The sequence below is a fragment of the Chiloscyllium punctatum genome, chromosome 8 (genome assembly GCF_047496795.1).
Source record: "Chiloscyllium punctatum isolate Juve2018m chromosome 8, sChiPun1.3, whole genome shotgun sequence".
In the NCBI taxonomy this organism is placed as follows: domain Eukaryota; kingdom Metazoa; phylum Chordata; class Chondrichthyes; order Orectolobiformes; family Hemiscylliidae; genus Chiloscyllium; species Chiloscyllium punctatum.
This window is the reverse complement of record NC_092746.1, coordinates 65,639,242-65,651,409: the sequence shown is the minus strand read 5'-3', so window position 1 is coordinate 65,651,409 and position 12,168 is coordinate 65,639,242. Positions and strand designations below refer to the sequence as shown.

At 37.3% G+C, this 12,168-nt stretch overlaps 1 protein-coding gene across 8 annotated transcripts in view; it reads left to right on the top strand.

Moving 5' to 3' along the window:
- LOC140480604 (E3 ubiquitin-protein ligase HECW1-like) overlaps positions 1-12,168 on the top strand; it is a 467,461-nt gene that overhangs the window by 230,485 nt on the left and 224,808 nt on the right. For 7 of the 8 annotated variants that reach the window (XM_072575692.1, XM_072575685.1, XM_072575687.1 and 4 more), the window contains one exon: positions 5,053-5,195. In XM_072575692.1, the coding sequence (XP_072431793.1) occupies positions 5,053-5,195 (143 nt within the window). The remainder of the gene's footprint in view (positions 1-5,052; positions 5,196-12,168) is intronic. The other variant, XM_072575690.1, reaches the window with a different exon arrangement.

Sequence of the window (12,168 nt, the reverse complement as noted above, 5' to 3'; positions counted from 1 at the left end):
GATATCTATTTGGCATGGATGTGTTGGACCAAAGGGTCTTTCCATACTGTCCATCTCTATGACTCTATGACTGTAACTGGCTGAGGGCTGGAATATGTCTACCTTGAGTTAATCCTCATCTTCTAAGCAAATAACCAAAAGGCATGATGTCATTTAGTGACTGATTGCCATGAGATATCAACCTTATACAAAAAAAAATTGGGAAATTGTAAAGGGAAAAGCACAAAGGGAGGAAGACTGTTCACAGTTTGACATCTTCATCAGCTTGATAGACAACGGAAAAATATGTGAGATTAAAATAATAGTTAATTCTTACTACAAACAGAAGAGACTAAACCATGATTTTCATCTCATTCATTCAACTCATAAGGAATCAGCAAACCTTCTCACCATAGGTTGTCCATTTTGATTATGCATAGTTTTTAAATTATCACTTTACAATAGTCACAATTGTATCTGGCTCCTAAATCCCTTTTGTGTAATCAGTTATCCTGATCATATCTGACAGAACTTTCACTTATCAGATACTTGAGGCAAAGGTCGAACATTACTGGATCACCCCAGATTTTTATCCCTGCCACTTCAGGACTACTTGACTTTCAAAATTTGCAGAAGGAAATTCAGAACAATACTAAATATACTGCATTATTGTATGAAAGGTGCTCTTCTGAAGCGCAAAACTGGAGTAGAATGTAGGGATTATAGGTTTGCTGTATAGAGTATAGGTTGCTGTGTTATATCTTAGAAGCACTTCTCGTAGGAAGACTGCTATCCTGTCACTAATCTCCCCTCACCTTCATGAACACAAGAAAGAGAAAAGAATAGAAGGTTAGCACAGCATGAAGCATTCGTGCTAGTGTATATATCCAATCCAGCACAAGATAGCTATACTGAATCTTCATTGTCAGTAATCCTGTATTGTGAACAATAAGAAGGCACCATAATAGTGGGATAAAATTGCAGTGGTTGATTAAGTTTGTCTGAACATGTAATATTAAACCTTTCTCCTGATAATCACAAGTTTCCAGGACTACAGGAACAGAAAATGAACTGTTCAGCCCTTCACAAACCTGTTCCACCATTCAATTAGAATGCATTGCAGTTCATATTACTCAGTCTCAGTTCCACATCTTCTGCTATCAGTAGCTGTTTAAAAATCCATTAAACCCTGGTGTCATCCATCTGAATCTTGTTTGAATCATATAATCCCTACAGTGTCTACTTCAAAAGCCTTTATTTCTTTCCTAAGTTAAAAACAGAAACTTCTCAAAACACTTAGCATGTTTGGCAGCATCAATGAAGAGAGAACATGAGTTAATGTAACATTTCAATAAAATCAACCAATTGGTGAGGTTCCCTCTCAACATTGTGAATTTTCACCATCATTAGTTTTGACCAGCACTGATTTAGTGAAATTTGTCAGTGTCTATCCTACGAAAATAGAGAACACAGGAAAAAGAAAAGTATTTGTGACTGTCTCTGTATGCGTTTGGGTCTTCATCTTAAGACCAGTTAGATTTCACTATCAAAACTTCTGTTGTTTGTTTAATTTATAACTAGAGTCATAGACTCATAGAGATGTACAGCATAGAAACAAACCCTTCAGTCCAATTCATCCATGCCAATCAGATATCCTAAACAGACATATTACTGAATGATTTCAGAATGAGAGAACTGGCAATATGAAACTGAAAAGATTATTAATCAACTGGTTGCATTATAAAAAAAACATCATTTACTTTTATATAAAGTCATTTGTAGTTTCAGTCTACTTTATGAATGTGTTTTGAACAGATATAGCTTAATTGCTATGTTAAAATACAGTATGGCAATCTAGCAAAGATATGTTAAATAGTGTGAACGTCAAGGGACAGAAACAGTCACATGAAATATGATCAGTGGAACAGAAACAATTTAGTGAACTAGGTACCCATGTATCATTCAAAAGGTTTAATTGTATCTGCCGCTTCAAATTTTATTGGGCAAATTACTATTTTTGAAAGGTTACTCTGCTAATATATTTGGTAATAAGCAAACATTTGACAGTTCAAAGAACTGAAAAAAAAAGACTCAAAGTTTATCTGTTGAATAAGCATTACAGTTAAATGTATTTTTAAAAATTACTGGCTGGGACAAAAAATAGCCAAAACTTTGTTTCCAATGAGCAAATGATTTCCAACACAAACAGAAATTGCTCGAAAAGTTCAGCAGGTTATGGCAGCATCTTTGGACAGAAATCAGAGCTAATGTTTCAGGTTGAGTGACCTTTCCTCAGAACGGGAGAACCCTTCCTCTGAACAGATCTGAGGAAGGGTCTCTCGATCTGAAATGTTAACTCTGATTTCTCTCCATAGGCGCTGCCAGAGCTGCTGAGCATTAACAACAATTTCTGTTTGTTTCTGATTTACAACATCCACAGTTCTTTTGGTTTTTAAATGATTTCCAACTTTGGTTTTTGTGAGGCTTCTTTTATTTTGCCAATGTTTCCTCCCTATTATCTGAAGGTAATGAGTCATGTCTCAGTAAGTAGTACTCTGAGTGGGAACCATAACCTGACCAGAAATTGGCAGGAATACAAAATATGTAATTGCAAATTGGCTGCCAATTTTCCAACCTGTCTAGTTTTATTTTGGTAAAATCAGTCAGGAGCTTAAACAAGCTACTGATTTGCAATTAGGAGAAAGTGAGGACTGCAGATGCTGGAGATCAGAGCTGAAAATGTGTTGCTGGAAAAGCACAGCAGGTCAGGCAGCATCCAAGGAGCAGGAGAATTGACGTTTCAGGCATGAGCCCTTCTTTAAGGCTAATGCCCTGAAGAAGGGCTCATGCCTGAAACGTCGATTCTCCTGCTCCTTGGATGCTGCCTGACCTGCTGTGCTTTTCCAGCAACACATTTTCACTACTGATTTGCAATTGTCCACTTTACATTTCTGTCGAAGAATAATTTCACTCTCTATGGGTAGCAACAAGCTTTACATCTTAACATAAGAAAAATAAGTCGGGGTAGAGCATTTAGTCCATTGAACTTGCTCTGCCAGTCAATAAGATCATGGCTGAACTAATCTGACCTTTAACTTGTTCTGCCATTCAATGAGGTCATAGCTAATCTGATGTGACCTTAACTCCACTGTTCTGTCTGTCTTCTGTAACCCTTGAGTCTCTTGTTGATCAAATAACTTGATATTGAACACTCTAACCTCCACTCCTTTTAGCAAGTTTTGAGAAGATTTGCAGCTCCGCTCCTCTCTGAGGAAACATGTTCCAGCACTAACAATCCTCTGAGACAAGGCGTTCCTCTTTATCTCTTAAATAGAAGATCCCTTCATCTTGAAACTGTGCCCTCTAATCCTAGATTCTCTGATGAGGAGAAACATTCTTCCAACACCTGTCAGGGCGTACTTCCGATTCTTCTGCTGAAATTCCAGTAGACTAACCGAAGGACCACCATAGAATCTCATCACAGTAAGGTTAATGCCATTGTTGCATCAAAATGTTTTGTCAAGCTTGGCCCAAATTTACAGAATACTCTTCAGTAGCATTCTGATTGTGGCTGAAGCTGCACAAATAAGAACTCCTCTAAGTCATCATGTGGCACTGATGCTGCAATGATCTCCAAGTGCAACAGGGATATTAAATTATGTTTCCATTCCCATTTCTTGAGTTGGCAAATAATTTCTAACAGCAAACTTTAATACTAACTATAATCTAAAATGTGCTACAATTGTTATTAGAAGCCAAAGTTGACGTAAAATTGAGGCTGCATGATACAATAAAGCTTTAATATCCATCTCACTGAGAATCTCATCCTTTATAAGTCTGAGTTATTTACTCATTGAATTATTAGGTGTTGGAAATATTGTTGTTGAAAATATTTTATCTTTAGATGTTTTAGACATACTCAACTTGCATAAAAGTGCATTTATGATAGATTATCTAAATAGAATTTATGCTAAAATAATCGTGACACTGACAGTACTTGCCATCATTGAACAGGAAGTAGGACAGTATATTCTGGCAGCTCGAGACACACAATTAAACATGAAAATCAGGAAATTGCTGTCTGAGTAGCCCTACTTCTTTATCAACACTGCTTCAGCATCACACAGCATCTGCCACTGAAACATATAAATGGTTTGAAATAAGTGCAAATTTCTTAATAATGGGGAAAAGCAGCTGCTGGGAATGGAATAAAAGGAAGTAAATCCTCCAGTCAGATCTCACTATAGCATGGGATGTGCTACTCCATATACTCAAAGATCTATAGGTCAAGAATTAGCCTTGCTGGTCAGATAGAAGACCTTCAGCAGAAACCTGCGACTCTGAATTCCTGTCATCCTTCAATTGAGGACAGTCAATGATTTTTCAGTAGTGGTTATATTTAATCTTAAATTGTTGACTGTGTTGTTGCTTTCCATTTGCAACACCATTTTCTATCCATTAAGAGTTTGTACTCAGCATCGTGAACACGAACATCCATGATGAAAGGATTAAAGCTTGATAGGAATATTATTGTCTGCTAAGATGCCTTTAAGGATTATGAAAACATTTTATGAATAATAAGTCTATGTTGTCTTTCCTTATCACGTATCTACAAAACATTGTAAGTCTGAATTCCAAACTGAAAAAATCCCAGATATTTGCACTCCAGTATGGATGCTGCAGCGCAACCTTACCCTGGAGATTGGTCTCACTAATATTCAGAGCTGACTGATCTACAGACATGTACATTGTAAATAATTCACAAATTTCCTTTAAATTACTTGAAGCTTTTCCACATCATTATGATAGTGCTGTGAAACTATCATAAGAAGTGCCAAGCAATGATTGATGCATTTATGATATTCTGTCACAATGTAAAAGAAAGACAAAAAGCAGACTTAACTGTAGTTGGGATCCATTTAGATGCCATACAGTGAAGTCATCATTAGAAAGTAGATAATGTAAGTTATTTATAGGGTGCACATTGCAACTTTAGGCTGGCTAATTGTTAAATTTTGTAGGTACCAATCAGTTTGTGTGATAATGTTTCTCTCTTCTCTTGCTGTTTTGCAGCAGCACAGTTTTGTTTCTCTCCCTACGGATGTTCTTGAAATTGAGGTCAAGGACAAGTTTGCAAAGAGTCGTCCCATAATAAAGCGTTTTCTAGGAAAGCTTTCGATGCCTGTACAACGATTATTAGAAAGACATGCAATAGGGTAAGTTTTTAGTATCTCTGTGAAAATATAACTATTTATATTTCCTGTCTGGAAGAATATATTTAATATTACATGGAATAAAAGTCTCAATTTAATAACTGGTAAAGATGATTCAAAATAAGTTACTTTGTCAAATATTCAATTTTTTAAAAAATATGTAGTAAAGCCAGGAAATCAGAAGTGAAACTTGAATATGCAACAAATAAGACAAAATGTGATAAAAAAGGAATAGTCTTGAGTTTAATTTAACCCTGCTTTTATGTTTAAGATGTTGGGGTACCACATATATATTTTGATGATTTTTAGTTTTACTTTGTTTGGGATTTGCTTCACCTCCTGGTCAGAATATATGCTCTTTGGCTTTGGCAAAGTATATACAAATGCTGTGTTTTTAAAATATGCATTGTTGGTGAGAAAGGCTCCTACCTTGTTTTAATTTTATTTTTCATTTGGATGTGGATGATTTTGACAAAGCAGCATTCATTGCTCATTCCCAGTTGCTATGAGGACATTAGGTACCAAATGCTGGATTGAAGATAAATATCAGTCGCGCTATGGAAGGGTGACAGTCTACTTACTCTGAAGAGTACAAATGGACTAGTTGAGTTATTGTAAGAGTCTAGTCGTTTTCATCATCATTTTTCTGGTCTAGCCCAATAACTACAATTTTATTTTACATTTTGGCAACATGTGATTTCAACTCAACCTCTAGATCAATGATCTATTGTAACCATTGAGCTACTGTGCTGTGCAATGCTAAGTTTCTTAAGCTGCAGGTTTATCAAAATCTTAACTTTCAGAATTTAATGGTCTCTTCCTAGCCACCTTTCTTGTACATAAGTGAAAATGTCAACTTGTGTCGTAATTTGAGTAAAAAATTGGCAGAGAGTGGCAGGAAAGAACAAAAAATATCAAGTTGATGTAACATTAGAGATAAAGTGAAATCAAAGAAAATAGAAAAAACTTTTAAAGCTAAAGGCTTGTGAAGCATTCATGTATCAAAGATTAGCTAGATAGAAATAAGTGATCTTGATAAACTAGCCATTCATAATGGCTACTATCAGAGTGAGCAAGGTTGGGAACTAGATATTCTAGCATACTTGATGTTTAGATGAGATAAGCCAAATTGGCAAAGAAGAGTAGTTATCTTTGACAAATGAGAAAGGTGAGCCTCTAAAGTCATTAAAGCCACTTAAATGAAAAAATATTTATAGTTCTCTTTTGTGATTCTTAGGCAACTTTTCAAAATGTTTTCAAAGTACCAAAGAAGTTAATGAAATCAGATGCTGTGGGTCAATTGACGTATTAGCTGCCAGCCGTTGGGCTGATGATGCTTTTCGGGTTTTTAACATGGCAGTCCATGATGTCCCTTTCAGTCACAATGTGGGCAACCAGCCTACAGCAAGCTGGGAACCCACACAACATGTTAGAAAGCTAATGAAAAACTGCTAATACATTTAAAGTTGGAGCTGCAGCATAATGGAAATAGAGCACCATTACACAATGCAGCGAAATAAAGCAATCCAGCAGCAGATCAGGACACTAAGGAAATGATGGCACTGGCAGGTATTCAATAGCTTTGGCTTCTGTCTCACACACACACACACAGTTCTCATTGTTTAACTGAACCATGAGAGCTTTCTGTTTGCATGTTGTTTTGCATGTATTCTGGGGTACAGTAGCCACTGCACTTCAAAACACTTAATTTGGGCATACAGTACTGTTGGACCTCCTGAGGTTGTAAAAGATCCTATTTAAATGGAATACCTTTTTTCCTTTCTTTTACTGATTTAAGTATAAGGGTTGAGATCAGTTCATTTAGAAAATGCCATCATCCCAACAGTAGTGGTCCTAGTGCACTATGCAGAACAACTGGATTCACATTTTGCTTTTTTGACAATTTAAGATACATTAGATCAGCTGCTCGGAGCAATTATTACTGTACAATGTATTAAGATGATTTGTATTTCAGTGTATAAAGTTAGAATGTTTCCAGTATATTCAAAGGTCAGTATTTCAGCATTACCTGCCTTTTTCTTGTTTGTATGTGACAGTCTCTAAGCAATGTTTAATTCTTTATCAAGATTTCAGTCTGTTTATAAGAGGAGTGGCGAAATTTCATGATTGTTCATTTTTATTATGGTCCCAGACTCATCTATCGCAGTATAGCTCGTCACACTGAACTTAAAAAGGTTTGCCAATTTATAGCAAAACATTAAATAAGGACATTAAAAAGTGGGGACAGGAATAGGCCATTTGGCTTGTCATGCTTGCTGTGCAATTCAGTAAGAGCAATGGCTAATCTACTACCTCAATTTCACATTCCTGCATTATTCCAGTATCCTTCAATTTCTTTAATATCCAGACGTCTATTGATTTCCCATTTTGAATAGACTTAACAATTTAGTATGCGTGGTTTTCAGGAATAGAGAATGCCAACATTAACACAGCTTGAATGAAGGAATTTCTCCTCATCTCAGTTCAAAATGGCTCACAGACAATGAGTTCCAGATTCCCACCACCATCTGGATGAAAAGGTTTTACCTCACATCCCCTCTGAACCTCCTGTCCCTTACCTTAAATCTATGTCTCATTGATCTCTACTCCTCAAGGAACAGTTCCCCTTGGGTAATCCTTTCATCTCGGGAATCAGTCCAGTCAACCTTCAAATCTCATTTTACCTCACCTCCTTTTCACTGAGTCAGACAGATGCAAAACTAGAAACAACTGCATCCCTGCATTCTCTTGTCAAGGATCAGAGTTGGTGTGGCTCAAATAAATCCTCTCCCTGAGCTTCAATAGAAATGTTGATTATGAAATCCTACTGTGGTAGTATTTGAATGTTAATTTATATCAAGTAACTAGAAAGAATTAAAAGGACACCATTGATAAGTATTCACAATCTAGTTCTTATGAAAATTAACAATAATAAAAAAAGCCAAAAAAATATTCCCCATCACTTGTCCTGCATTATAGAAGTATCACCTTAGTTTTACAACATGAAATATCATTTGGTATTATTCAAATCAACTGGCATTAAAATATGTTATTGACAGTCTAGATTTTATTGTAACTTTTAGCAGAATATTGAGGGGGGCCAACACTGGAAAATGATAGGGTTGAGGGGCAGTGTCTGCTGAATGGCACTTCATGCTTGTGACCCTAATGCCCTCCTCCCTGATGACCCTCACTCAATGCGTGGGCGGCACGGTGGCACAGTGGTTAGCACTGCTGTCTCACAGCGCCAGAGACCTGGGTTCAATTCCTGCCTCAGGCGACTGACTGTGTGGAGTTTGCACGTTCTCCCCGTGTCTGCGTGGGTTTCCTCCGGGTGCTCCGGTTTCCTCCCACAGTCCAAAGATGTGCAGGTCAGGTGAATTGGCCATGCTAAATTGCCCGTAATGTTAGGTAAGGGGTGGAGGTAGGGGTATGGGTGGGTTGCGCTTTGGCAGGGCGGTGTGGACTTGTTGGGCCGAAGGGCCTGTTTCATTCAGCTGTGGTGCAGGAATCCAACACCGATCCTTGGCTGTGGGTGGGTGTACTACCAGCAGCCACCACCACTTTGCTGAGGGCACTAGTGTTCAATAGAACTGATAATTGACTGGCCAACAGCTTTAGGGAAGTAGAACGTCTATAGCTGAAGTCCTTGCCCCTTTCCCACTGCCCTGTTAAATGCCTAACTGTCACTTAATGTGGTGGACCTTCCCTAAAAGGAGCAGTACAGGAGCTCTTGCAGATATCCCCATTATCTCTATTAGCTATGCCCAGACTGTTTTACTTTGGTCATTGTTTGTGGACGAGTCTAAGAAATTAGTGAGTTTTGAGAAGATTTGTAGCTCAGGTTGAGGTTCTGGATGTAGGTTTGCTCACTAAGCTGGAAGGTTCATTTTCATGAAACTGAACTTTCCAGCTAAGTGAGCAATCCTACATCCAGAGTCTAAGAAATCTAAAACGTGATTTAAAAAATATTTTTCACACCAGTTGAACACGTTTTATTCATTCATGGGATGTGATATTGTTTTGTTGCCCATCATTATTTGTCCTGGAGAAGGTGGTGGTGTGTTGCTTTTTTGAACTGCTGTAGACTATGTGCTGTAGGTACACTTACAATGCTGTCAGGGAGGGAAGCACAGGACTTTGACCCAGTAATGCTGAAAGAATCATAATATATTTTTGAGTCAGGATGTTAAGTATTTTGGAGGGAAACTTGAAGATGGTGGTGTTCCCATATATCTGTTGCCCTTGTTCTTCTAGATATAGAAGTGGTTATGGGTTTAGAAAGTGCTGAATTTCTGCAGTACAGTACATCTTATAGATGGTTCACACTACTGCTAAAGAATGTCAGTGGTGGAGAGAGTGAGTGTTTGTGGATGTGGTGCCAATCAAGTGGGCTACTTTGTCCTATGTGATGTCAAGCTTCTTACCACATAAAAGGGGAATGTGCTGAGGAGAATATCCATATGTATGCCTGTTTGGTATTTACGGAATTGGCTATCAGTTAGGCAAATTGTTTTCAAACTTATTGGGCACAAGGCTAAATCCAGTACCTTGAAGGTGGCAACATGTAGTATAATCCTGTGAGTGCTATCACTATGAGTAAAGAAAGCACATGCGTTTGACTAAAAAAGAAATGATACACTATTATATATTATTATTTTTAATTATTGATATATTATATATTATTATAAATTATTATTATTTTCTTTCTCTTGTTGACAAATAATGAATATAGAAGTTTATTTAAAATGTAATATTTTTGCACATGTGCTCCATGGCAGGATGAAAACTTGTTTAATTTTTCTGTGATAGTTTGGAATGTCTTTCTCAGTTGAGAGTGATTTAAGAGAAAATCAAGGCATCATCAGGCACTACAAGGCTTAGAATAGAGTGTTATTGGCTAATCCTTAGCTAAAAGACTTCATGTAGTGACAAACCATCTAATACCCTCAGCTCATTGTAAGCAAAACATTCCCTTCTGTCATGAAAATAATGTTGTGCAATTGTTTGAGAGCTTCAAACAGACCATGTTCACTCTTCATGTTTCCTGCAGCAAATTAGGAGTGGAATGGTGTAGAAGTTGAATGCAGCCATCTAGTGGTTAGAAATGGAATATTTTATTAGCACCAAATACTCAGAAGAGTCAAATAATTGTAAAATCATGAACACAATTGTTGACAGACAATAGTGAGCAAACTACACTTCCCACTTGAACACTGCACACATCAACAATCATGAAAGCTGTCTCACAACAGTTTCAATAAAAAAGGACATTCTCAAAGGATTTCATGACCAATTCATTCTTTCTGAAATGAAGTTATCTGTGGTTCTGAAGGAAACATAGCAGACAATTTGTAAAATAAGCAAAATTCCATCCTAATCAATTTAGTAAACATTCACTAAACCTTTTTTTATTGATATTGGTTCAGGTCTTAATGTTGACTGGAATCTTTTCCATTCATCAAACAAGCAAACTAGCTCTTGATTTAGCATCCCATTTAAACGATGGCACCTTGTCATAGCAGCACTTGATCAGTTTTACATTGCATGTTTTTCAGATTGTATGGAGGGGTCTTAGACTGGGAGAGATAAAGGCTAAAATCCCTCAACCTGTGACTAATTGGCAACTCTTTCACATGTCAGTAACTGATCAAAGCACTATGTCAAGAAATCTATGCTTCCAAAATTTTGTTTCTGGGAGATCCTGTGAGAGTGAGCAAAATGATTGGAAATCAGAAATTATCCTGTATATAACTAAGCTGCCAAAATCTTAAGTTATAGCATCAAAAATGGTTTGACAATTGAGAAGGAACTAAAGTGACCTTATCAAAATATTGAATGAATGAAGCTAGTGGTAGACAGAGAGAAAAATCAGGAAAAAAAATAAAACCTGAAAATGAACACTCTAGATATCATGGATCATAGAACAGAACTGAACGGGAACAGGCCCTTCAGCCTCCCAAGCCTGTACCGGCCATGATGCAATTCTAAATGCATCCCATCTGCTTGCACTTTGTCGATATCCCTCTATTCCCTACTTATTCATAGGTTTGTATAAATGCCGCTTAAATGTTGCTAATATGTCAATTTCTACTACACTCCCTGGCAGCACAATCCAGCACCAACCACCCTCTGTTTAAAAAAAAGCTTTCCTTGTACATCTCCTTTAAACTTACTCCCTCACACTTAAAACCAATGCTCCCTTGTATTTGACATTTCCAAGCTGGAAAAAAGACTCTGGCTTATCCACCTGATCCATTGCCTCTCATAATTTTATATACTTGTATCAATTTGTCCCTCAGCCTCCATTGCTCTAGTGAAAATCATCCAGGTTTGTCCAACCTCTCCTTATAGCTAATACACTGTAATCAAGGCGACATCCTGATAAACCTCTTTTGCACTCTCTCCAAAGCCTCTACATCCTTCCCATTGTGTGGCAACCATAACAACACACATTGCTCCAAATGTGGCCTAACTGAAGTTTTATACAGATGCAATATGACTTGCCAACGTTTATACTCAAATGTCTTAACTGATGAAAGCATGCCATATGTTTTTCTTAGTACTTTATCCACTTGCCACTTTCAGGGAAAAATGGACTCCAAGGTCCCTCTGTATGTTAATGTTCCCAGAGTCCTGACATTTACTGTATACTTTCTTTTTTCATTTGACCTCCCAAAATTCATCACCTCACACTTGTCCAAATTCAACTCTGTCTGCCATTACTCCACTCAACTTTCTAGTTGATCTATATCCTGCTACATCCTTTCATAGCCTTCCTCACTATTCACATCTCCACCAATTTCTGAGTCATCTGCAAACTTACTAATCAGGCCACCTACACTTTCATCCAAATTACTTTTACATATTACAAACATCAGAGGTCCCAGCACTGATCCTTGTCAAACACCACTTGTCACAGATCTCCAGTCAGAAAAACACCCTCCCACAACTACACTCTGTCTCATATGACCAA